General features: G+C 40.4%; 2 protein-coding genes across 6 annotated transcripts; one reads left to right on the forward strand and one right to left on the reverse strand.

Annotated features, from left to right (window-relative positions):
- Positions 1 to 624: 624 nt before the first annotated feature.
- dhdh.2 (dihydrodiol dehydrogenase, tandem duplicate 2) lies at positions 625 to 5,145 on the forward strand. Its single transcript, XM_026173318.1, has 7 exons — positions 625 to 784; positions 2,479 to 2,590; positions 2,738 to 2,901; positions 3,239 to 3,494; positions 4,078 to 4,202; positions 4,379 to 4,526; positions 4,706 to 5,145. The coding sequence occupies exons 1-7, from the start codon at positions 695 to 697 to the stop codon at positions 4,813 to 4,815; spliced, it is 1,005 nt and encodes a 334-aa protein (XP_026029103.1). The 5' UTR covers positions 625 to 694; the 3' UTR covers positions 4,816 to 5,145.
- Positions 5,146 to 5,224: 79 nt separating this feature from the next.
- On the reverse strand, positions 5,225 to 27,590 carry pkma (pyruvate kinase M1/2a). 5 transcript variants are annotated; one of them, XM_026173286.1, is made up of 11 exons: positions 27,385 to 27,590; positions 20,267 to 20,448; positions 19,793 to 19,884; positions 17,968 to 18,099; positions 17,681 to 17,867; positions 17,305 to 17,575; positions 16,939 to 17,089; positions 16,640 to 16,792; positions 15,019 to 15,185; positions 6,604 to 6,785; positions 5,225 to 6,486 (listed from the first exon to the last, which is right to left on the reverse strand). In XM_026173286.1, exons 1-11 carry the CDS (start codon positions 27,423 to 27,425, stop codon positions 6,380 to 6,382), a joined length of 1,665 nt encoding a protein of 554 aa, XP_026029071.1. In that variant the 5' UTR covers positions 27,426 to 27,590; the 3' UTR covers positions 5,225 to 6,379. The 5 variants fall into 5 exon arrangements, with proteins under 5 accessions (XP_026029071.1, XP_026029079.1, XP_026029088.1 ...); XM_026173294.1 differs by lacking the exon at positions 27,385 to 27,590 and adding an exon at positions 25,824 to 25,905; XM_026173303.1 differs by lacking the exon at positions 27,385 to 27,590 and adding an exon at positions 25,751 to 25,817.
- Positions 27,591 to 27,797: the final 207 nt, after the last annotated feature.

Here is a 27,797-nt window from a genome sequence, read left to right on the forward strand (position 1 = left end):
TTTTTTAAAGATAAATATATAATAGGCAAATAAATTAATAGTAATTAACAAAATAAGTAAGCAGTATACACACTGTAAAAGAGGAAATCAAAGTTAAAACAATGTGGGGGTTATTATTACAAAGATTAAAGGAAAAGAGCTCCCCTTAGTGGGGGCAGATGGAATAAGAAATTAGAAGAAAAAAAGCGTTTTTAGTTCTTCCTTTATGGTCACAGTTACGACGCAGTAGTTTTAAAAACCACATCGTCAGCATAGTATTGTCTTTATTTCACGCATGCAATGAATTTCCACGTGCTGTGTCTGAAATGCTGGCAGCACCTCTGGGAAACCTGGAAAAAATCTAGCTGCTATTTTCTGATTTTTTTAATTTCATGAAAACGTGACTTTCTGTAACAGTAGTCTGATAATCGTCTGTTTAGTTCCTAATTTCGGTTGTTTGTATTTAAATAGCTAAAGAACAAAGTATGTTTTTACATATTTTTAAATGCATTTCTTTATTCTTTGCTCTCCCTGTTTTAGTTTACATTTATTTTCACTGCTTGCAGATTATATGCATTTGTCTTTACATGAAGCTACAACGCATGTAGGAAAATGCAACTTGTGTCTGAAAGTCCACATTGCATGCTGTGTCGCCACTCTGAGGCCGAGAACAGCAACTGCTGCTTCGAATCTGTCTCAGTCCGCCGTGTCCAATATGGCAACCAGGTGGGGAATCTGCAGCGCCGGGAAGATCAGTCATGACTTCACCGTGGCCCTGAAAACTCTTCCACTTGAAGAACATCAGGTATTTCTGTTAGCGAACTACTGTTCACAAATCTACCCAGTGATCAAACATAAACCTTCTCCTTATCACTCAGCGTGGTTTCCTGTAGCCGTGCTGACTGCCGCTCAGTTTCTACTGATTAGAAGTGCTTTTGAAATCAGTTTCTTACAACATTCGATTGACGCAATGTTGTATATTTGCAGTTTGTGTCTTTAACAAAGGCCGATACAAGTGACTCCGGCCGTGAACTTGCGAAAACTGCAAGTTACAGTTTGCAGTATGTTGCGTCACATGTATGCCTTACATGTTTACCGTAAATAACGCAATAAATGGGTATTTCAAATTCTTGGCACTCCACAAATCAACAGTTATGGTACATAAATATCTATAAGTTTCCCTAAAACTTCCGTTTTATTTGCAACGAAGTTTACAAAGAAACAGCAACTTGAGACTGACTTTTCCTGGTTTGTGAATACAAAATGGCCTTGAGAGTTAAAGATTCTGTGTGTGTGTGTGTGTGTGTGTGTGTGTGTGTGTGTGTGTGTGTCATATCCAGTGTTGGGGAGTAACGGAATACATGTACCGCCGTTACGTATTTAAAATACAAAATACGAGTAACTGTATTCCGTTACAGTTACCGTTTAAAAAGGTGGTATTTAGAATACAGTTACTTTGTTGAAATAAATGGATTACACTGCGGTACTTTCCTGTTTCATTTTGTCGCGGGTCAGGACTGTTTGAGTTTTGTTTGACAGCTACGTTCTGTTGTTCCAGGCGGCAGCGTTATGGTTGCCATGGTTACAGGGCGACGCTCTCTCTCTCTCTCTGCGACTGTGTGTTTCCTGGGTGAGAGAGCGCCTTTTCGTTGTTGTTGTTGTTGTGCTAAGCTAACAGGCAGAACGCTACAAGCATAGCTCTAAAGAATGTAGCATCATGGGCAGTGTAGTCCGTGTTGCAGGGAGAATGGACTGCCATACACGTTATGGGTCTGTGAGCGCGAGGAGGGAGAAAAAGGGGAGTGGAAAGGTACGAGTTGTCATCGAGGAAAAACGGGAGCTGGAAGCATGTAAATAACCACTTCAGCCAAGAAGAGTGCCTGACGAGCCCAGTTGTAAGTAAGCTATTAAGACTCGACTGTACACCGTGTTCGTGTTTTCCTCCGAAATAAGTTCCGTTGGAGCAGCCTTTCTACGCCTCTCTCTGTCTCTGATAGCAAAGTTGACCCACACAACAAAGTAAAGCTATTTTTCGGCTACGAGCCGACAGGGACCCCGCCGTATTACTCAGAGGTCCCTTTACTACAGTTCGGAGTCGCGGACCTTCAGTAATAGTAACAAATCACACAGCAATAGTACATTCACGTTGTTGTAAAAAGCATGATAATATATTAAGTAATCCAAAGTATTCAGAATACGTTACTGTCATTGAGTAACGTAACGGAATACGTTACAGAATACATTTTGGGGCATGTATTCTGTATTCTGTAATGGAATACATTTTAAAAGTAACTTTCCCAACACATATCACACTTAACTGATGACCTTGTGGTGGCACTGAGGGAGCCTGTATACTAACAAAAGATAAAAATCTTACCTAATTGTTATATATCCAGAAGATTTATATAAACTGGAACGGGAAACAAGACAAGACTCAACAAGAAACTGCCTGCTTACTTAGTTATTGACAGGAGGAACTCATCTGTGACTGTATTACAGGTTGTGGCTGTGGCAGCACGCAAGCTGGAGGATGCACAGGAATTTGCCAAAAAACACAGCATCTCCAAAGCGTATGGCAGTTATGAGGAGCTGGCCAGAGATCGTGACATTGGTCAGTTTCTGCCAAAAGTTTGCTGATTCGGTTTGCTTCGCTGATGATTTAAAGCTCCTGCTCCGGTTAGGACTTAGATGTTTGTTAGACTCCATAATCATTCTTGTTATGGTGCTCTCTCTGGTCGGCATCTTTATGTATTTGCAGATGTGGTGTACATCGGAGTAATCCACCCGTACCATCTGAACACTTGTTTGCTCTTTACAAATGCCAAGAAGAATGTGCTGTGTGAGAAGCCACTGGCTATGAACACCAAGGAGGTGCAGCAGATTCTGGCCTCAGCCAAAAAGAATGGTGTCTTTCTCATGGAGGTACAAGTACAGAAAACCATAAAGAAAAAGGAAATTCTCCTCTTGGTGTTATTTTTCACCTTCACTATTAGTCATAAGTGTTTCTTTATTTCAATTTTGGTGCACGTCAAAGTGTCAAATAAATGTAAATAAGAGAATGTAAAAACATTTAGTTAATTTTTAGCTGATTCTTTTATTTCAATTTTGGTGCACGTCAAAGTGTCAAATAAATGTAAATAAGAGAATGTAAAAACATTTAGTTAATTTTTAGCTGATTCTATGTAATTTACTCAGAACCAAGTACGTATATGTGAGTGTATGAAATATCTATGAAATATCTACTGTGTTTTTGTTCCAGGCTGTTTGGACCCGCTTTTTCCCAGTCTCAGTTGAGATCAGACGATTGCTGGCCCAGGGGGAGCTGGGCGAAGTGAAGATGGTCAGATCAGAGTTTGGTTTGCCATTGATGCATGTACCGAGAGCAATGCAGAAGGAGCTAGGTGGAGGAGCATTACTAGACATTGGGATCTACTGCTTGCAGTTTGTATCCATGGTGTATAATGGAGAGAAGCCAGAGAGCATCCAAGCTAGTGGAGTAGTGCACGTGGAGACTGGTAATGACTTTTAAAGCCGTGTCACTTATTAACATGTAGTTTTGTACTTACACGATAATGCTGTTTATACTACTGTCCTGAGTCAAATGGCAATGGTGGAATAGCTGACTCGTTCTTTTTTTCTGTTGCTCGCTTAAAAACAATGAAAAAACAATCTTTGTTGACATTTTAGTCACTAAAATGTATTATTGTGGTCCACAACAGAGCTGACAGTGACAAAGCTGTTTTCAGTTGCAGCTTGTCATGTGATAACATTATAGGGAACTGAAATCTGAAAAAAGCTCAAGTTGTAAAGTTAATGTTCCAGCTTTAGTGACACCATGACATCTGCTGAGTGTGAACTCAGATTTTTTTTCTTTTACAGCATTACTCTTTTAAGTCTTTATCTATTGTTGCCTTTATGAGGCACAATAAAGGTTGAACTGCAGCAGTTATTTATGGTCCAATATTTTCAACCAACCATGTCTCCATATTCCTTCATCCTAATGTGTCTTTACCAAATGTACTTTCTTTGCTATTATAGTATATAATAACAAATATATAACAATATATATATATAATATAAATTATATTGTTATTATAGGAGTGGATGAGACCGTGGTCGCCATTCTGAAGTACTCCAAGAACAGAATGGCAGTGATTACCTGCTCCTCAGGTGTAAAACTGCCCAATGATGCCATTATTATGGGAACAAAGGGCACAGTTCGGGTAGGTCATCAAAGGTTAAATTAAATTTTATTAGTTTGAGCAAACCTTTTTTTGTTAATCATTAAGGATATACATCATACAAATCATTTCAAAGTCAACCAAGGTAATTTCTGAATCAAATATCTATATATCTCTATTTTTTTTATATTATTTATTTAAATCTATTTATTTCTTAGGTCCCTGCTATGTGGTGCCCCACATCATTAGTGGTGAATGAGAAGGAGATTGAGTACCCAGTTCCAGAACCCTATTTGCCTCTCAACTTCATCAATAGTACAGGAATGCGTTATGAAGCAGAAGAGGTTCGACAGTGTTTGCTCAAAGGTACTAAGACTTTTAGATTATTAGTCTGCATCCACACTAAGGGAAAAAAAAACAAAATCATTAATGGTCCAAATATTTTGGCTATTGACTGACTTGTAATGCACACCTTTAACACAAGGTGGCATCAGAAACTCTACTTAAAAACATAAGCAAGCCTAACATTATTTCTTCCCCCCCAGGGCTGAAGGAAAGTACTGTCATGTCCCATGCAGACTCTCTCCTGCTGGCTGAATTGGAGAATGAGATCCGCAGGCAGGTGGGGGTGGTGTACAGCCAGGACTGCCAGTAAATGTTAAACACGTACCCATGCTGTGATTAACGGGAGCCAGATAATTTTCTTTTATTGGTTCAAAATTAACCTTTATTCCTACACCACTGCAAGGAACACATCAAGTTGTAAGGATAAAGACTATCCTTCAGCCAAACCCAGCCACTACAGAAGATGTTAAAAATATTGTCATTAATGGTCATATATGGAAAAACAACACTTTGCCAAACTGTACTTGTAAGTTCTTACATTCCTGGATACTGTTGCGTCTAGCAATACCCTGTACCACTGTGAAACCTTTTGGTGATTAGAACACATTTAAATAAATTTTAATAAAGGAGTCAAGTCTCACTAGTCTCACTCCTTTACTTTGTGCACGGAAATTGAATATACCCACAAACAATGATTCAAACGCATCACAACATTCAGATAGGTGCTCATCTCTTTTATTGATGGAACTCAAGTCTTGTTGGACAGCTCAGTACACCAGCTAAGCATTATAATACTCCTTTACATTTTGTTAGTTCTTACACTCTAGCATTACAATCAAAAGCATGTTACACACGTGGAGACAGTTACAGCGGGTCACCAACAGAGATAGAAAATCTGGGATCCTACCCATCACCACCATTGACTTAGAGGGTCAGGGCTTCATATCTTTACATCAGTCCTATACTCAATCACACAAGTCATCTTTAGTGAACCACACATTTTTCCATAGGTGCCAGCTTTGATATCATCTAAACGCAAAGAAATGTAAAGGCTTTGACACAACTAAACACACAAACACAGTAACTACCTCTGAATTAGACATCCAAAACTAGCTTTCTATAGACAGTCAAAATATAAGTAGTATTGGATGTCCCAAAACAAAAGTTCACCACTCACAAGAGTCAAGTATAATATTGAATGTAACATTGGAGTAAATTAGGAGTGCAACACTTACATATACACTGTTGTACAGTGAAAGCTGGCGAATGAGGACACTTCATATAGACAGCACTAGAGCAGGATTTGTTTGGGTGGAGTGGTGGAGCCACTGTGCGGGGAGCCCAGAGAATGCCACTACTTTGTTCAATTAACCAGCTGAGGAGTGTTTTTAGTATGCCCTTACAGACTCAAGGGGCTCTGGTAAGGTCAGCTGGCTCCACCACCAACCCCACCTAAACATGAGTCAGTACGCACATGCACACAGACCAGGAAGCAGTCACTCATAAAATTCAACTTTTAAAGTTATACAAGTGTTCTGAGTGAATAAATACAGCAGTTTCTGGTCAGGGTGTGTTACTGAGGCCCTGAAGACTGGTTTGATTTAGGTAATTGAAAGGAATGGAACATAGGTAGAACTGTGCGAAAAACACACTCCACTCACACTCAAAACCTCGACCATGAGGGTTGTACCTTTTCAAAAATCCTTTGCATCATTTCCTAAATGCTAAGTTGTTGAATGGTAGAGCATGTGAGCCCCAGTGTCTGGATTCCAAAGGCTGTGAGCAGGAGTGAGGTGTGGTGTTGGAACGCTATGAAAGATAGATGAAAGGGGAAAAAAAGAAAAAGGAGAAAGCAGAGCTGCCCTCCTGGCTGTTCAGGCCACCAGAACCACACGCATGGTGTTGGTGTAACCAGAGCCCGGACGCCAGCCAGTCAACACGATGACAACGTCACCCTCTTTGAAGAAGCCTCTGGCCTTGCCTAAACAAAAAAAAGAAAGAAAAAAAATCATTATGAAACAATAAATGAAGCAGTGGTTATTTGATGTATTAAATTAGGTTTACAGTATACAGGGTATTAAAGATAACAGCTGCTTACCCATTTCCATAGCAAAGTTGACACGCAGGTCTACATCCTCTGCCCACACTTCGTTTGAGGGCTTGGTGTAGAGGACAGGGAAGATGCCGCGGTACAGGTGGGCCTGACGAGCCGTTTGAGCATTACGGGTCACAGCGAGGATGGGGGCACGGGGCCTGTACCTGGAGATCAGGTGGGCAGACCTGCACGGACACAGAGGAAACTAAACACTTCATCCATATTTCATTGATGTAAAGACTGCAGTAGTACAAGTTTACTGAAGAGATTCCAAAAAGGAAATGGATGGATTTTAATGCATACTGAGCAGGTGAACCCATTACAACTGCCCAAAAATTTGTATTGATTGGTCCAATCATAGCCCAAGTCTCAAAGTTAAAATGATCAAGTAAAGATAACCACATGTTCTTAGGCAAATAATTGCAATATGGGGTCTTTAATGAGCATGTTTAATTTTATATCCATCTGTCCTATTGTAGCTACCATCTTTTTTGCTTCATTATGGAGTAACCTTAATTTAAAGTTTCATCAGCAAAAAAAAAAGGGAATTAAACAGTGTTTTACGATGTTTATTTGTGGAGTGTATTGTTATCCCAGCTCTGTGCTACTGTACCAATTGATGTGTCCCATGATTAGCATATGGTACACCTGTGAACAGCGACTTTACCCAACTCATCTTTTAACAGACAGCTAAAAGCTTCGCTCATCTCGGTCAAGGACACAGCCACAGTATTAAATCATTTTTTCTTATCTAACTTTTGTAAAAGACTTTGAACTTCTTTACAGCTTTATGGTATTCAGTGCTTTTTGATTGCAAGGCAGACTTCTTTTTGGAACACGATTTCACATTAGCAAATTCCTCTTGTAAAATGGCTGAAAGTTTTCCTATTATAAAGCCCTCCAGTCACGTTTCATTAATGGAACTCTTCCTTCATTTCTGATTCCAGTTGTTATACTTGATATCATTAGGGGTTAACATACTACTTCCAAAATACACTCAATGTTTCAGTGATCCATTTAACATGGGTGAGAATCCCAATGTTTTGTAAATTAGTAGTTAAAGGTTGTGCAGAACAATGAGGTTTTAATTAGATTTTTTTTTTCCAAAAAGTACAAAACATTTAACCAAGCAGACATATCCAAGCATTTAACTCCTAATACTTAGTGATTTTCAGCAATAAGTAAGAAACTAACAACTTAATATATGCAAATTATCTCCATACTGATGGTTTCCTGAAAGAAGCAATTCAGTGCAATTAATAATCCACCACCCACACACAAGTGTTCTCAGATAGTCTGGCTCATTTCTATTTCTCAGTGTTCTGCTCCCAACAGGTATGAGAGGCAAGGGAAGCAACCAGAGTCTCTAACATTTCCATAGTGAGTGGTCAGAGTAGCCCAAAATAAGTGACAACACTTATGTTTTAGCATCGATATGCAGAGGTTTAAAGTCACTGTCAGTAGCCCAAGATGTCCACGGTTAAAAACCAAGTGATCCTCTAATAGCAAAGACTGTTAAAGGATCACTTTGTTAAACATGAACTTGGCGTTCTCTGAATAAACCAGCTGCTGTACAGCTAATAATGATAAGAGAAAAATGCTGGCAATTTTTTAAAATCTGCATATTTACACCATAGTGTGTAAATAAGTTATGGTTTTAAAATAATATTTTTGTCACAAGTTCTCAAACATTTTGAGCCAATACAACAATCCAAACTAAAATTTCACAAAACTATAAATGACAAGAGTCTAAAAGATGGGCACCTGGGCTAATGACATAACCGTCTCATTAGGGCCCGAGCACTGAGAGTGCGAAGGCCCTATTGTATCTGCTCCGTTTCTTATTATTATTAGGGCCCGAGCACCGAGAGTGCGAAGGCCCTATTGTATCTGCTCCGTTTCTTATTAGGGCCCGAGCACTGAGAGTGCGAAGGCCCTATTGTATCTGCTCCGTTTCTTATTATTATTATTATTATTATTATTATTATTATTATTATTATTATTATTATTATTATTATTATTATTATTCACCCCAAACAAGGGCCTTTTTGAGGGCCTAAACATGCTCAAAAACTCATGAAATTTTGCACACATGCCAGGTCTGGTGAAAAATTTTGTATTTTAATGGTTTTACATATGAGCACTCGGAAATGGCTCTACAGCGCCACCTATGCCTTGTTAAATGCAGCCCTACGACCACATCGTTTGAGCTACATGTATGAAATTTGGCACACATGTGTATCATGCCAAGACGAACAAAAAAGTCTGTGGGCCCATTGACGCAAACCCAACAGGAAGTCCGCCATTTGGAAGAGAAGGTGACATTTTGGCTCTAATTTTGCCATTTCCATGCCTCGAACTTTTGCGAACTCCTCCTTGGGGTTTCATTTCTTAACCTTCAAATTTGGACAGTGTCAACTACACCCTTGTGCCATGTTAAATTGCGGAGCTTTTGAGTTTTCACAATACTATGAGGCCGTGGCGCCATGGCGAATTTCGATGACTCGCCATGAAAATCTTATTGCCTCTCATTTTGTCATACATTTTCTGACCTTGACCAAAGTGAACACATATGATAAGGCTCCACCCCTGAACATATTTCAACTGCCATATTTGACCTCAAGGACAGCGCCACCTAGTGGGAACAGGAAATGTCATGTTTTACACTTTGGGGTACAGTATAGTGATGGGTGACATCTGCAGCCTCAAATTTCTCCAGGAAAGCCTTAAGGAGTTGGTCTTGGGTTACAGTGAAAACTGTGAGTTTTCGCGAAAGGGTGTGACCCCAGCAGCATGGCGAACTTTGATGTCACGCCATGAAGAAACAAATTAGTATAACTCAATGAAATCCAGTCTGATCAGTACCAGACTTTACAGGCATGATGTCAGACCCGCCCTGAACAGATTGATGTGCCCATTGTCGGAAATACGGACAGCGCCACCTAGTGGCAACAGGAAATGTCATGGCTTTAATTTTGTTGTACTGATTTTCACAGGTTCATCGTGGCCACCTCAAAAGCGGTGAATATCACCATCAGTCCCTTGTGATGCTTCAGTGCAAAAATTGTGACTTTAAACTGAACGGCGCACCCTGGTGGCAACGCTGTTCACCATGAAAGATGAAGTGGCTTTTGAGGGGCTTGGAAAGTTTAAAAAGTCTTGAAATTTGGCGCACACCTCCAATGTGGTTAAGGCTTTGTTGTTATGTGATCATTTTCATTGAATATCCCAAAATGGCTCCACAGCGCCCCCTACAAAATTTCAAAATCACAGCCCCTGCTCTGTGTTTTATGTATGAGTCTGAAACCTGGTAAGCTTATAGGAGATATCAAGATGTACAAAAAAGTCTCTTGGAGCAATATCCCAAATCCAACAGGAAGTCAGCCATTTTAAAATTTATGTGCAATTTTGGCAACATTTTCCCCTCTTTCCAGGCATCGTTCTTTGACGAACTCCTCCAAGGGATTCCATCATATTGCACTATTCTTCAGTGTGTGGAATCTAAAGACCTTTGTGTTGTTAAATTGCGAAGCTTTTTACGTTCAGGGAAACGGGGTGGTTATGGCGGCACGTAGACTCTCAATCACTCGCCAAAACGCAGTAATCTGCTGTCACTCAAAAACACAGTGTCCAATCTCACCCAAAGGTCGCAGGCATAATGAGACTCGAGTTCGGAAATGTTTGTTATGCCATTTGTACATAATGGTTAGAGTGCCACCTAGTGGAACGACTAGCTAATCATGAATGAATGAGTTGAAATGTTAGCTGGTGGTTAAATGCATGAATTCCATCAATGTGACATCAGATCGGACGTGCTGGTTTTAGGTGTTGGGCGTGGCTCGACGCGCCGGGGGTGCGAGGGCCCTCATAACGCTGCTTGCAGCTTTAATTATTATTATTATTATTATTATTATTATTCACCCCAAACAAGGGCCTTTTTGAGGGCCTAAACATGCTCAAAAACTCATGAAATTTTGCACACATGCCAGGTCTGGTGAAAAATTTTGTATTTTAATGGTTTTACATATGAGCACTGGGAAATGGCTCTAGAGCGCCACCTATGCCTTGTTAAATGCAGCCCTACGACCACATCGTTTGAGCTACATGTATGAAATTTGGCACACATGTGTATCATGCCAAGACGAACAAAAAAGTCTGTGGGCCCATTGACGCAAACCCAACAGGAAGTCCGCCATTTGGAAGAGAAGGTGACATTTTGGCTCTAATTTTGCCATTTCCATGCCTCGAACTTTTGCGAACTCCTCCTTGGGGTTTCATTTCATAACCTTCAAATTTGGACAGTGTCAACTACACCCTTGTGCCATGTTAAATTGCGGAGCTTTTGAGTTTTCACAATACTATGAGGCCGTGGCGCCATGGCGAATTTCGATGACTCGCCATGAAAATCTTATTGCCTCTCATTTTGTCATACATTTTCTGACCTTGACCAAAGTGAACACATATGATAAGGCTCCACCCCTGAACATATTTCAACTGCCATATTTGACATCAAGGACAGCGCCACCTAGTGGGAACAGGAAATGTCATGTTTTACACTTTGGGGTACAGTATAGTGATGGGTGACATCTGCAGCCTCAAATTTCTCCAGGAAAGCCTTAAGGAGTTGGTCTTGGGTTACAGTGAAAACTGTGACTTTTCGCGAAAGGGTGTGACCCCAGCAGCATGGCGAACTTTGATGTCACGCCATGAAGAAACAAATTAGTATAACTCAATGAAATCCAGTCTGATCAGTACCAGACTTTACAGGCATGATGTCAGACCCGCCCTGAACAGATTGATGTGCCCATTGTCGGAAATACGGACAGCGCCACCTAGTGGCAACAGGAAATGTCATGGCTTTAACTTTGTTGTACTGATTTTCACAGGTTCATCGTGGCCACCTCAAAAGCGGTGAATATCACCATCAGTCCCTCGTGATGCTTCAGTGCAAAAATTGTGACTTTAAACTGAACGGCGCACCCTGGTGGCAACGCGGTTCATCATGAAAGATGAAGTGGCTTTTGAGGGGCTTGGAAAGTTTATAGAGGCTTGAAATTTGGCACACACCTCCAAATGGATGAAGGCATTGTTGTTATGTAACCATTTTCCTTGAATAGCGCAAAATGGCTCCACAGCGCCCCCTACAATATTTCAAAACATCAGCCCCTGCTCTGTGTTTCATCTATGAGTCTGACACTTGGTAAGCTTGTGTACGATATCAAGATGTACAAAAAAGTCTCTTGGAGCAATATCCCAAATCCAACAGGAAGTCAGCCATTTTAAAATTAATGTGTAATTTTGATGACATTTTCCCCCCTTTTCAGGCCTCATACTTTGACGAACTCCTCCAAGGGATTTCATCATATTGAAGCATTCTTCAGTGTGTAGAATCTAAAGACCTTTGTGATGTTAAATTGCGAAGCTTTTTCCGTTCAGGGAAACGGGGTGGTCATGGCAGCACGTAGAGTTTCAATCACTTGCAAAAAGCAGTAATCTGCTGTCACTAAAAAACACAATGTCCAATCTCTCCCAGAGGTCGCAGGTGTGATGAGACTCGAGCTTGGAAATGTTTGTTATGCTATTTGTCAATAATGGTTAGAGCGCCACCTAGTGGCATGACTATAATCCTGGTTGAATAAGATGAAATGTTAGCTGGTGATTAAAAGCATGAAATCCATCAATGTGACATCACATCGGACGTGCCGGTTTGAGGTGTTGGCAGTGGCTCGACGTGCCGGGGGTGCGAGGGCCCTCATAACGCTGCTTGCAGCTTTAATTATTATTATTATTCACCCCAAACAAGGGCCTTTTTGAGGGCCTAAACATGCTCAAAAACTCATGAAATTTTGCACACATGCCAGGTCTGGTGAAAAATTTTGTATTTTAATGGTTTTACATATGAGCACTGGGAAATGGCTCTACGGCGCCACCTATGCCTTGTTAAATGCAGCCCTACGACCACATCGTTTGATCTACATGTATGAAATTTGGCACACATGTGTATCATGCCAAGACGAACAAAAAAGTCAGTGGGCCCATTGACGCAAACCCAACAGGAAGTCCGCCATTTGGAAGAGAAGGTGACATTTTGTCTCTAATTTTGCCATTTCCATGCCTCGAACTTTAACGAACTCCTCCTTGGCATTTGTTCCTATAAGCTTCAAATTTGGACAGTGTCAACTACACCCTTGTGCCATGTTAAATTGCGGAGCTTTTGAGTTTTCACAATACTATGAGGCCGTGGCGCCATGGCGAATTTCGATGACTCGCCATGAAAATCTTATTGCCTCTCATTCTGTCATACATGTTCCAATCTGGACCAAAGAGCACACATATGATAAGGCTCCACCCCTGAACATATTTCAACTGCCATATTTGACATCAAGGACAGCGCCACCTAGTGGGAACAGGAAATGTCATGTTTTACACTTTGGGGTACAGTATAGTGATGGGTGACATCTGCAGCCTCAAATTTCTCCAGGAAAGCCTTAAGGAGTTGGTCTTGGGTTACAGTGAAAACTGTGAGTTTTCGCGAAAGGGTGTGACCCCAGCAGCATGGCGAACTTTGATGTCACGCCATGAAGAAACAAATTAGTATAACTCAATGAAATCCAGTCTGATCAGTACCAGACTTTACAGGCATGATGTCAGACGTGCCCTGAACAGATTGATGTGCCCATTGTCGGAAATACGGACAGCGCCACCTAGTGGCAACAGGAAATGTCATGGCTTTAATTTTGTTGTACTGATTTTCACAGGTTCATCGTGGCCACCTCAAAAGCGGTGAATATCACCATCAGTCCCTCGTGATGCTTCAGTGCAAAAATTGTGACTTTAAACTGAACGGCGCACCCTGGTGGCAAAGCTGTTCACCATGAAAGATGAAGTGGCTTTTGAGGGTCTTGGCAAGTTTATAGAGGCTTGAAATTTGGCGCACACCTCCAATGTGGTTAAGGCTTTGTTGTTATGTGATCATTTTCATTGAATATCCCAAAATGGCTCCACAGCGCCCCCTACAAAATTTCAAAATCACAGCCCCTGCTCTGTGTTTTATGTATGAGTCTGAAACCTGGTAAGCTTATAGGAGATATCAAGATGTACAAAAAAGTCTCTTGGAGCAATATCCCAAATCCAACAGGAAGTCAGCCATTTTAAAATTAATGTGCAATTTTGGCAACATTTTCCCCTCTTTTAAGGCATCGTTCTTTGACGAACTCCTCCAAGGGATTTCATCAGATTGCACTATTCTTCAGTGTGTGGAATCCAAAGACCTTTGTGTTGTTAAATTGCGAAGCTTTTTACGTTCAGGGAAACGGGGTGGTTATGGCGGCACGTAGGCTCTCAATCACTCGCCAAAACGCAGTAATCTGCTGTTACTCAAAAACACAATGTCCAATCTCACCCAAAGGTCGCAGGCATAATGAGACTCGAGTTCAGAAGTGTTTGTTATGCCATTTGTACATAATGGTTAGAGTGCCACCTAGTGGAACGACTAGCTAATCATGAATGAATGAGTTGAAATGTTAGCTGGTGGTTAAATGCATGAATTCCATCAATGTGACATCAGATCGGACGTGCTGGTTGTAGGTGTTGGGCGTGGCTCGACGCGTCGGGGGTGCGAGGGCCCTCATAACGCTGCTTGCAGCTTTAATTTTTTATAAAATTAGTTACTGTTATCACACACACACACACACACACACACACACACTAGAAGGATGGGGATTTTCACAAGTACATTAGGTGTTTGAGGAAGACGGAGGAGCTGGGTTAAATGGGCGAGCACACGTTTGGCGACACCTTACCTGCGGACCCGAATCATGTCACCTCTATTCCACTTTTCCTTACCTTCCAGTCTTAGTGAGAACAATAATGGCACTAGCACAGCATTTGAAGGATGACTCAACAGCTCCAACAGCTACTGCTTCTGTAGGATCTCTGGTCAGCTGCGAGTGTCTCCTCAGCTCCACAAACAGCTTTCTGTGGAAGGTGGCTGCCTCGGCCTCTCGTGCTATCTGAACCCCGAAGGGAAGGGTTGGGGAGGGGTTACTCTCAATCACACACTATATAATGAGCTACTCACACCAATGGGATTAACTGGCAAATGTGTAGCTAGACTCCTGGTTAAACAAGGATGGCTAATGTAGCCAATGAAGATGTTCACACACACACAAATCAGTGAAGAAGAACATTGAGTAATAGGGTTGGGGATATGTTGTCTTTTTTCTTTAGGGTCCCCACACAAGCATTTAACTGCTTCTATAGAACTTCTTAACATCCAACCATGAGTCTAGTTATGTTTGCCAGCTCTCCCAGTTGTTCCCTTGGAAAGTCCCTGCCTGGCCCTACGCTGCCTCTCAGACTCCTTAAATACAGTTATTAGTGACCTCCACCAACTGGCAGACCAGATAACCTGCCTACCTTCCAGAGCCTGTGAGCACAATGATCGCAGAGGCCAAGCTCTTAAAGGAGGCCTCCACAGCACCGATTGCAATGGCCTCAGCAGGGTCTTTGCAGTGCGGTGTGGAACGACGCAGGTCCTCAAACACCTGCCGATGGAACATGGCTGCCTCGGCTTCACGAGCAATCTGGCACAAGTGAGGGCAAGATGCATCGAAGAAAGTTTTCAAACCAGGCAAACAGTTGTAAAGCAAGAATAAGTGACAAGAAAAGGAAAACAAATTAAGGAAGATGAAAAACAGGGGAAAAAAAAAAAAAAGAAAAGAAAAGAAAAGAAATGAAAGGCAATATAAGAATTTAGGTGTGCAGTAAGTGGGGAAAAAGGGGAATGTCAAGATTAAAATACAAAAACTTTTACATGATATCAGATATTACATACAGTGAACTGCATATTAATTTTAAATTAAATTATCTAAAACATTAAATCACAAATATGTCCTAAAGAAGCTACTGGGTTAAAAACAAATGACAAACACTGAGTCAAAACAAACTGCACAAAAAGCTGAAGAAACTTAAGGGCAGCCAGGAGGAATAAAGAGGAACCATACAGAAATAACTTTTAACAGAGGCTTAGAAGAGGTTAGTTTTATTTTCCTTTTCCTTACTAAATAAGTGTTTTATTTAAATAAACAGAGGCTATTAAGAGGCTGTACTGTACATAAGATTCTAAAGCATTCCTTCCAACTTCACTGTGGGGGCAGCAAGTTCAAAACTAAGATCTGCAGGACTGCTGAGTCACTGCATCTCTATTGCAGAGTAGCTGTGAACAGTTGCAGTAAGCCAAAAAAAGGCATGAACAATGAACACAGCATTAAGTGCATACTTTAGAGCAAATTTCTATGGGGTCTAAGACTTCATCAAAGGTGCTTTACTTTTATTGTACTTCATTCAGACTGTCCCTAACTAAACAACACAAATGTGGGTATACAGTGTGCAAATTTTAAGGAATCTCCACAGTCCTTTGTTAATCAGGTCATTGAGTGTAGCATCATTTAAAAATGCTTTTTCTGTTCCCTTTTCCAGCAGCCACTTTTTTTCTCTCTTTCTGGAATACAAGTGATTTGCACTATGAATTATTTAACAGCTACCAAAGTTCCACAGATTTCCCTGAAATCATAGCAACTTTAGTAACTAGTAAACAATAGCAGTAACAGCCAATGTGTTAGATGAAGGGGTTCAGGCAACATGCATTATGATTTGGAAATCATGCAATGTCAGAGTTATTTAAAATGCCAAACACAGACGGAATTATCACTGGGATTTTGTCAATTATCCCAACTGAGAATTTTAACATGGTTCATTTGTATATTGATGATGTCGGCTGACATCTTAAAGTTTCACCAAGTGACAAAGTAAAAAGTTTATGCCAATGGGGCATGAAAGTGAACACAAAAAAAAAATTGAAAGGGGAAAAAAGGGAAAGAATGAAAGCATAACCACCCAGTAGCTATAATCTTTTCCAATTTATAATTGTAATTCATGCAATCAAATCACAAAATCATTACTTTAAATTACAGTTCTTTATGGCCTAATTTGAGATATTTTCCCCATCTTTTGATATTGTTATTATACATTAACTCACCATGTGCTGTGTGCGCACTGCCTCCAGAGGATAGTCTCCCTTGGCGGTCTCTCCACTGAGCATAATGCAGTCGGCTCCATCCAGCACTGCGTTGGCTACATCACTGCCCTCAGCACGAGTGGGTCTAGGCTTCTTGATCATGCTCTCCAACATCTGAATAATTTAGGAAAATAAAACCAGTCTGGTTAAAATTTACGTAGCAGAACACATTTAGGCCGACAGGATGATTAGTACACCGAGTACTCAGCAAACTAGATGTGCTAGGAGGAAATGCAACATTTTCTTTACTGTTGTCTGACCTGAGTGGCACAGGTGATTGGCTTGCCAGCTTTGTTGCAGCGACCGATCATCATTTTCTGGGCAAGGAAGACCTTTTCTGTGGGGATCTCAATACCCAGGTCACCTCGGGCAACCATGATACCGTCGCTGGCCTCCATGATCTCATCAAATCTGCAAAACGGGTACAAAAATTCCAGCTTATCAAATTCATCAAGTGCAACCATTTGTTATGATATATTGCCAGGACTATGGCATAAACATACACTCATAAAGACCACTTTAAAGCCCTTTAAAAAAAAAGGTTTCAGCTTAATCTTTTATTTCTTCTCTACAATACACCATCATTTAAATAAAAGATGTTGATATAGCAAGCCATTTCCACACACCTGCGTACACCTTCATGGTTCTCAAGCTTGCTGATGATCTTAATGTTTTTGCCCTTCTCTCCTAGCACTGCGCGGACAGCATGCACATCATCCGCTTTGCGAATGAAAGAGGCAAAGACCATGTCGACTCCCTGCTGCACACCAAACTGCAGGTCTTGGATGTCCTTATCAGAAACAGCTGGCAGGTCTACAGCAGCACCGGGGAGGTTCACTCCCTTCTTACTTCCCAAGGTGCCACCATTCTCGATCTCACAACTGAGGAAATCAGTGCCTTTGGAGGTGAAAAATAAACATAAGTATTTTTTAAATATTATAATAGATCAGAAGAAGAGACTTTGAGGCTGGCCTCATTTATCATGGCCTGGCTTTTACTCACCAATCTCCTTGACTTGCAGGGATATGAGTCCATCGTCAATGTAGACCTTGCTGCCAACTTCAACAACTTTGGTAATGTTCTTGTAATCAAGCCAGAGAATGTCCTCACTGCAGTTCTCCTGGTAAGCATCATCTAAGGTAAGCTTGATCATGTTGCCTTTGACCAGCTCCACCTCAGCAGTACCACTCTGTCAAATCATTAACACAATCATCACATAAGTTATTGTTCTTTCTGGTTGGGTTTTATTCTACTGAAGCTTCGTAAAGAACAAGTGGAGCTGAACTCACTCCCTTAATGAGGCCAGTCCTGATCTCTGGGCCCTTGGTGTCCAGAGCAATGCCAATAGGCCTGTACTGGATGCTGCCAGGCTCAAAGCTCTCACATGCCTCACGAACGTTCTTGATTGTTTGTGCATGATACTGTAAAGCAAGGAAGAAGTCAATATGTTAATATTTCCAGTAAATACTCTTCCCCAGATGTCAACCCCAACTATTTCTTTCAGTCAAAACTGTCCCTAACAACCTCTTTCTATTCCATCTTGGACTGCAAACATGTTAAAGAGCAATACTACTTTATGCATTTATTCTCAGATAAAGGTTTTACAAAGCAGACATAAAAGTAACGCCAGACAATTAACAGATAAAAATACAACTCACATGACTATAAACTGGGTCATAATTATACGTTATCATCATGGGGTTAGAATAGAGAATAGAATAGCCCTTTATTGTCATTGTACACGTACAACAAAATTTTGGGAGCTCCACTGTGGTGGAATAAAATATAAATAGTTGGTAGCATGAATAAATAGCAAACAGGAGAAATGTATACTACCAAGTTGCAAAGTGCTTGGAAGTAGTGGAGAAAAAAAAAACAAAAAAACAAACTTATTTATTTTTAAATGAGTGGCCTGAGGGATGGGGGTTACTCAATCCATGGCTCAGATTAGTAAAGTGGGTGGGCAGGAGTGGGGTGTGTGTCGGTTGGGGAAGGGGGGATGCTTGTTTACAGTCCAAATGGCTCAGAGGAAGAAGCCCTTTGTGAATATGGAAGTGTGGGAACTGATTGACCTGACGTGCCGTCAGAGGGCAGTGGGTCAAACAGCCCTCCTGTCTCGTTTTCCTGAGACAGGAGTTCATGAAGCATGGACTGACATGGGCTTGCATTTTTAAGTGTGTATTTGGCTATAAAGCTGTCACGGTTAATAACTGGACGGGTGACATGCCACTGTGTGCGTCCTTAAACACAGGTTACACTTGATTATGACAGACACCTTCTGATACTGTGCCATGTATGATAAGTTTGAGTGTAGCGTTTCTCAAAAGGAAATTCCTCAGTCAAGTAGATGATGAAAAGTAGTACGCCAATAATGAAACTAAATCCTAGCACAAGCAGGAGTGCAAACAAACTAAAATACATTGTTATATCTTAAAGGAAGATAAAGAATGTAGGTGCACTTTTTCCCCCAGAAATCTTGCTACTTCTCAATGCTGGCCAACATTTGCTACAGAGCTGTGGGAAATGCTATAAGAAAATTAAACACATCCAGCTTTGCACCTTAGTGCATGCTAATTAACTAGCAGTGTATCGTTTGTGGTTTTATAAACAGCTACTGCCTGCCCACGGCTTATGCTGCCTACCTGGGTAACCGGAGCTTTCAATAATAACTTAAGTGGCAGGTAATCACATTGGCTGACTTTCAGCGTTACACCACAACCACTATGAGAAAACCATTATGGTTTTGCCAGCTGGAAAAAAAACCCCAAAACAAAGCCAGGTGTTGCTGCTTGCTTTTCTAGCACTGCAAAACAGCAAAGCTTTGATTTCGTTTTCCATTTTCAAATCTACAGTTACATTGATTCTTTGTGAAACAGCTAGATCTACTCAGTCCAAGAATATATTAAAGTCAAGTATGTTAAAAAAAAAATTTCAAAGAAAATTATTAATGATTTCTACACTGAATTTTCAGAATCTGCAACACCTTTAAAAACAAACAAAGAACTATATTTGAAGAAACCATCAGCTCAGATAAAATTTGATTTAACTGTCTGAAATGTAAACTGCCATTGCCCAAGACATTTACATAGCGGACCGAGTTGTAGGAAGACCCACCTCATGTGTGCCATGGGAGAAGTTTAAGCGAGCAATGTTCATTCCAGACTTGATCATCTCCTTCAGCATGTCCACAGATCGAGAGGCTGGCCCTGCACAGAGTTATTGAAAATTCTAACATTTAGGATTTTGATACCGTTTACTAGCAGGGAGGAACAAGTCATTGTGTACAAACTAAAGTCCAAAATGTAAAATTCCAAACAGATCTTATTTTGTTAAAAGATACGGTACTGTATGAAGACTCAATGGTGTGAACGGAAAACTTAACCAAACGTTGCAACGTTTGCACCACAAAACCAAAAACTAAATCTCCAGAAATGCAGTGTCTTAGCTTTTAAGCTGCCCCTACAACAGCGGCTTTAAAAACAGATGTTCTCTTTTAAATGTACAAAGAGCTTCGTTCCACATCTATTATTGTGTGAGTACAAGTTAAAAGAAAAAAAAAAAAAAAAAAAAAGTGTAGGTTGGACCAACCAATGGTGCAGATAATTCCGGTGTTGCGCGCAGTGATGGGCTCTGAGTCGATATCCAGCAGGCACATGTGTTCCAGGAAAGTGTCGGCTGTAGCAGCATAGAGCTGCTGTGTCTGGATGAAGGCCGAGCCCATATCTCCTTTTAACTGAGGCATGGTGATTCCTGGTGCAACTGGAGAAGTCCTAAACAGGAAAGAGAAAAAAAAATATATAAAATTAATCTATTACTGAGGTTGTTGGATTCCACTGAAAGCATCATCCACATACCTGCATTTGTGTTGTAAAACAGGATAGCTATTAGTTAGGCTAGTTTATATCATAGAGTAACAGTAAGACTGTTAACAGTCTAAGCCCTTTTTGTATACCTTTGTATTAGACTGCGCAAGTCCAACAAAATGTGTCATGATATACACAAGTCATGGCTCAGTTTGCCATAAGGGGAAAACTGAACCATGGTAGTGCTAAGACAGACGGACAGACGGACGGACGGCTCACTCACTCACCTTATGAAATCTAAATATTGCACTGGGTTATTGTGAGCACAGAATTTGCACAAGACTATCTTGAATTTGAGGATATGAATGTTTCACGCTTCAATAATTAAGGAAAATAACTCCAACCTCTTTGGAACAGCTTAAAAACGAACAGGAAATATATTAACGTTGATCTGTAGCGCTAGAGGACATGCTAAGGCTTATACAGAGTAGTACAGCCCATTGAGCTGCTAGACCACCCACCCTTCTTGCTGAGTCACCGATGCCAACAGTCACATCTCAACTAGAAGGTTGGAATTTCTGTACTTTCAACATGAAACCATCACTCTTTTCTAGTTGTAAAACACAAGGCTGTATAGAACAGAGATTACCTAAAATCCTGTGCAGTGGGAAGTGACTCAATATAGTCAGTTGCACACAGGGAACTTTTATGTGTGGCTGGGACACTCCCTTCCTTTCAGCCTACGAATCAGAGTTATGAGAGGTACTGTATCAATGAGCATTGTATCATGCTTAATCCAACAAGGTAGGCATGTCTCAGCAGGGTGTAACATTACTTATCTATAGTGATTATGAGTGCAGCTTCTTTTAGGGCTCTGGTTGCTGTGGTTACACAACTAAAACAAATATTTCATTTAATAGGCTGGTTTTACAGACAGCAAAATTAATCAGATTTGATTAACTTCACCTCTAAGTAGATTTGAAGGGTTTATTTTATGTTTTTTTTTTTTTAATCAAAGCAACAGGCTGACAAGTCACTAAAAGCCACCTTTAGTACCAGTCTTAATTCCCTACCAATATATACAGAACAGGATACAAAGGCTAATGCAAAAAAATAAAAAATAAAAAATCTGGAAAACACAGACAATTTTTAGATGCTGCAGCTACAACTGAAGCCAAAGCCATCTTTGTGGTAATTTCTCAGTGGAAGATTTACTGCAGACACGTGGTAGTGGTCTGACTTTCTCTTACTCATAACATCCTAAATGCAAATGCATCATGGTGGGGGATTCCAGACAGAACCTCACTGCCAGCAGCCTGCTAACTGGTGATGTAACATTTCCATCAATGAGGCAGACTAATGTTGTACGTGAGCTCAGTCACACTACTGCAGCACACTCAACCCTTCAGTGGGCTGAACCACAAGGAAAAATCTCAGAGGGGGCAAAAGGAGCCTGTAATCATGCTAGCTACTGCAGCATGCTGTTTTTAAATGATTTCCTGGTGTGACCCAAAAAGCAATAAAACAACTTTAACAAAATGGATTAAATAGTACAATAGCATGATGTCGAACAAACACAGCCGATGACAATCAGACAATCAAAACATCTGAGAAAAATGCAACATCTAGATGCAATGCCATCATTGTCACTCTTTTCTACAGTCTAATTTGAATGTTACATCTTTAACGTTAAACCTCTTCAGTTTTGCAATGTTGGACTGTATTGAACTTTAAAGACATTTAGAAGGAAATGTGGAAATGAAGTTTTATGCAACTTCCTACAGAAGATGTTTGTTAGACGACTACAAATATGTCCAAAACCAACTCCCCCCCCCAAAAAAGGAAAATTCTGTATTTATACAACAGATAGAGAGAATTCACTTGAAAAGAGATGCATTAAAAAATAAAATAAAAAATTTAGAACTGTGACAGAAACGTCAAGCTGGGCAGGCCCATAGGCCTCTCTGCACCATACAGCCAGTCTTGGTGCTACACGTGGGCACACATGTAAAAGCCTTCTATATTTACTAGGCTGTTCCTTGCATCTCTGGAAAGCTACTGTGTTAAAAAGCTTTCCACAGACAGATATACTGACCCTTGCCAAAGTGCTCAAAAGCCCTGTTGCTGTAGTTCCCACTACATAATGTGTCTCCAGGACACACAAACAGTCATAGTTGGCAAAAAAAAACCAAAAAAAAAAAAAAAAAAAAAAAAAAAAAAAAACCCACAGCTGTATCTAGGAGTAGGAATAGTAATAAAACTACAGGCTTGCTTCTAGTGACAGAATTGCTAGCTTACCCTTGCTTGTTGAGGTTGGGGATTTCAAATGTGCATCAACCAAAAATGTGCTGAATGTCTCATCATTACTGTCATAAAATAGGGATCTGATAAGATTTTCTTCTGCAAATACACAGAATTATCTGCATGTGTCTTTTGCAGTTCAGGAGAAATGTCCTCTCACACTCACATACTGCCTGTATCCTCAAGTGAAGTGTTATTTTTGGACCAGAAGGAATGAGACTGGCCAAAGAACATGCATTGTTCCAGCTTGTATGCTCCTTGTTGTTATAGAGAAACACAATGACTACATAAAGAGGCATCTCTGAACCCCGGATACCTAGTGGACAGTAGTCACAGACCAGCAGCAGCTACAGCAACCCTGACACAGATACAGGACCAGCTAAGAGCAGAGTGCTGATAATCATTTTGTAAGACATATACTTTTGTAACATATTGTCTCACCATCTTATCACGTCTTTCTAAACCATTTCTTATCCAACTTATCTATGAAAACAGCTGTGCAATCATAAGCAGTTACAGTAGCATTCCTGCCAGGGCGACATAACATTTTGTATGACCTGCTAAGCATGTGATGTAACACTGGGCTAATCCAAGGTGGCTCTTGAATGGTTTCAATCCTCCACACTCTCTCAACCAAGGCACCATTTGCAGGTTACACTACATACCCCCTGTAGATCTTCCTGTTCTTCTTGGGGACAAAGCATGTTAACACAAATGACCTCCATAGCCACCCCAGTGTGCTTGAGCTTCCAATGCCAGCGAACAAACTTCTCCTTGCTACAGCAGAACTGAGTGCGGCAGCAACGTGCGTGCATGTGTGCAACATTCCCAGGAGCTCAAGAGTAAATCCATTCAATGAGGATAAAGGATTTGAAGAGCACCCACAGTGACTAGACAGTCACCACGATCTAATACAACCGACATACATGAGACTTCTGTGAGGAAGTATTCTGTCTTCTGGTGTCAGAATACAGGAGTATTCTGACACCAGTGTTGCTACCAGGCTAGGGTAGCCCCGAGTCTAAAAATGGATTTTTGGCTAATAATAACACAACATGGCAAGTCAAGTGGCAGAAAGCTAATCCTCAGAATACATGATGGTTGTTAGAATCTACAGATTATTACAAACTTTATTTAGGGTAGTGTGTACCTTTAGAGTGACCATTTTGTCAGGTGGTGGCAGAGGAATACTCATAATGGTGGAGTTGGCTCCATGCGGCATTAGCAAACATACATCTACAGTAGAGAGACCAACAGCTGTTTGGTCCAGATTAATACACTGACCACCAGCTTTGCTAAAGCTAAACTTTCTTATCAAAACAGCAGGTCAAGGACAGGAGTTCCTACTAGAAGAGGAAATTGTAGTTTTATTCATTAACTGTAGCAGCAGGTGGCATCCACGACTCACACTGGTCTTGGTAAACAGATAGGTGCCCTTTACAATGCTTTCAAAAGCAGAAAATTACTAAGTGATGACCCAGATGTTTGTCACACAGAACCTTCTGTTGAGGTATTTGTTGATAAAAAATAAAAATAAAAAAAAAGTTCTAGAGTCTGAAGTTTAAGTTCACAGGCTCAATTTAACTTGGGTTACTCTGCCTTTATGGGAGAAAATAATTACAACAGTGCCTCTAGAGTTCTGTGCTTTCAGTCTAGCTTTAAGTGGCAAAGACACTCAAGGTTCTCTTGTGGAGTTAATCACTTCAACAGAACTCAGTCAGTTGCCTGACAAACTGATTTGGTTGGGCTCTTGTAAATGAGACTTGAGACTAAAGAAGTCCAGACGCTTTTCTTTGCAAGCTCCTTTGACTACGATGACCTGGATGACTGAGAACCTTCACAGACTAAATGAGACTTCATTTTGTAAACAGCTCATTTGCCCAGGAAGGTCATATCAATGACAATTAGTGTTATACAAATAACTGCATTTCAGAAAATAAAGCATATGCACGAGGTGTATTTCACAATTATTAAGGATATCAAACTGCAGTTTAAAAATTCAGCTAAAAAAGACTTCTTTTTGTGGAAAAAAAGAAGTGTTCACATACCTGGCAGGATGAGACCTGCCTTCATTCCTATGTATCTAGTGTCAATAAGGCCTTCCACCACTGCGGAAAATTACTGTAGTCAAACAAAACCCATATTTCAAACTAGATCTACAGGACGGTCATGCCATACACAACATCTAACGTGGCCGGCATTTACTTAAGAGAGGAAAGACTGATGAATTAAAGGATGAAGATGCGCATCGTGATGAGTTTAGCTTAGCAGTAACGGGCACACGGAGGAAAAGGAGAACACATACCACGCAATTCTTTAATTAAGTATCATTACATTACCAACAATGAAATTAACTAGATTTTTTTCATTATTTAAAAGCTACATCAGCTATAAAGCTTCAGTGTTTTATAAAAATGCATCAAGTTATAGTAAAGACGATGCGCTAAAGGTCACGTTCTCATCCTGCGTCACATTTTCCTGAGCTAGACGCATCACGGAGATTGACCAATGGGAAGCCGAAAAGACGGAGGGGCCACACCCACGTCAAGAGGCAACAGGAAGCGATTCTACAACGTTTCACGCGAATGAAATAAAATGTTACTGGTATGCATACATTTTCTGGGTTGGCTACAAAAACAATACTGCTACTTTTTGAGAGTTTGTAATATAAGCAGCTGCTCAATTTACACATACATTCCCTCGGTTTATCCGTTTATTAAATGCACTGCCACAAGGCTGTTAAAAGCATTCTAAGTCCGCACATGAGGGGTTTAAAATGGCTGATCTAAGTCGACTGTATTCATCTAGCTGTATTAACACTGTTACATTTTGAGGCTTTAAAATAGTAATCAATTAAAATACCGGTAAATGAGAAAGACAGGAAACCACATGTCGGTGAGCAACACGCAGAGTTACTCGGTAATCTTACCAGAGTGTAAAAAATAGCTACTGAAAATAAAAGTCTTACAGGTTTTAAAAGCTGTGACACGTCCGATGGATCGACAGACAATGCAGCTGAACCCCCTGTTGAGGATACCCACCTTTAGTAGCTGTTGAACCGATGTGACTGGCGTATCACTGAGCTCAGCTCAAGGTGATCTCTTTAGAACCTCAAGCTATGGCACTACTTTCTAGGGATGCTACGATATCCATCCGAGAGAACGTGTAAAAAGGGAAAGGGGGTCTTTAGAGTCTTATATCAATCGCTGCGACCATTATAGCATCAAGAACACGAAAAAGGAAGATTTATTTCACTTTTATATCGGGTTTACGCCTTTTGAAAGCCAGGAAGTGGTAAATAAAAAAAAGCGCGGAAGGATACAGAGATGCGTATGGTAGTGGTTGGGACGCGTGAGGACCTGGACATGTGACTATGTGTGGCTTTCCCGAATAAAAGTGAGGAAGATGAAAAATGCAGTAGTTTGCTTAACATCGGCATTCAGTCTCCGTTTACAGGCCCCGTAGTATTTAAATGAATTAAATATTACTTGTTGTCTTTTGGCTTCATTAGTGCCTGGACGTGCTAACCATCTGCTGCTTAGTGTAACATGGGAAGCATCATTAGACGTGCTGTATACGGTAACCGACTTGTGTGCTGTCATCATATATTTTTTATGTTAAACTTAGTTGATGAAAGACTGTTAATAGAAAGAAAGAAAAAAGAGACCCAAATGCTTTTTAGTGCCCCTGCTGTATTTTGTAAGTTCCCAATCATTCAGCAGTAGACAGAAAAATCTAACGTGGGCCTCGGAAATTCTTTATAGACTCTAACTCCATCTAGCGATAAAAAACGATACAGCAGTCTGGTTATGGTCAGTTATATAAGTATGTGCATTTTGTTACTTAATATTGAATATTGTCAAAATACGTTCTCTTAAAATATAAACATTAACTTCGATTATTTGTTATGTTATGTAAATATTATTTGCGCCTTATTTAAATTATTATTTTTAACTTTAAATCATATCCGTAGCAGGCATCCCCAAACAGTGGCTTGTCCCCCACGGTTGAAGCAGGTGGGGTAACGATGACCAAGGTAAATATATGACATAAAATTAAGATAAAAAACTTTTTTTGGAGAAATAAGGAAAGAAAATAATAACATTCAAATTGGATTGATTTTTAATTGGTAAAAGTTGATAAAATGTGTTAGGCATAAACTGCTTCTGAAGTTGTGAATGTCATAAAACTTTTAAAAGCCACTGGACTACATTAAAAACCTTCCTATGTTAGAGAGAAAGAGAGAATGTAAACTTTTTGGGGGTGGGGGGGGGGGGGTATACATTTACGTTTTACCACTTGGCAATAAATACACATAACACGGATTTGTGCCTTGCATACAGTACATAACTATGAAAAAAAAATGCTTGCCACAGTGATTAATTATCTGGTTGCCGAAAGTAAATCCTTGACACAGGCGCGAATGCATTTTAACTGCAGTGAACAAAATGTTTAAGCTCTGCAACAAAACCTGCAGATAATCCTAAACATGTAGTTTACAACAACAATAAAACACAGATGCTATTTTTTTGCACTGCTACAAAAGCCTGCACTTCCCACTGCAGGTGTACCCCCTTTTACCATGTTACATATTTAACTCACCTGTTAACAGTTGTGGTAGCACTGCTACTCCCACTGCCCATGTTGCTGTCCCTCTGATTGCTGACTTCCTTTACTTGGACCCCATCTACTCCAGCGTCCAAGGCCAGTTGACACACCTTTCCAGGTGAGGAACAGACCTGCTGTTCAGTCTCTTTGTTCACTGCCCAAGCTCTTGGCTGTCAGTCAGCATTAATTGCTGCTAAAGCCTGTGCCATGTTGTACAGTAAGACAGTATGAGAATATGCTCAGATAAGTCTCAGAGATGAGCAGATAGAACACCTTAATGCTGCTAATACTGCTCTAGTAAAACTGCCTCCACCAGTGCTACCAAAATAAAACAGAATGTGAAGTACTTGGAACCACAGATAAAAATCAGTTGATACTGTTTAATATTATTTGCTTTAAAATATTGA

This window comes from Astatotilapia calliptera, chromosome 1, assembly GCF_900246225.1.
Source record: "Astatotilapia calliptera chromosome 1, fAstCal1.2, whole genome shotgun sequence".
Lineage (NCBI taxonomy): Eukaryota > Metazoa > Chordata > Actinopteri > Cichliformes > Cichlidae > Astatotilapia > Astatotilapia calliptera.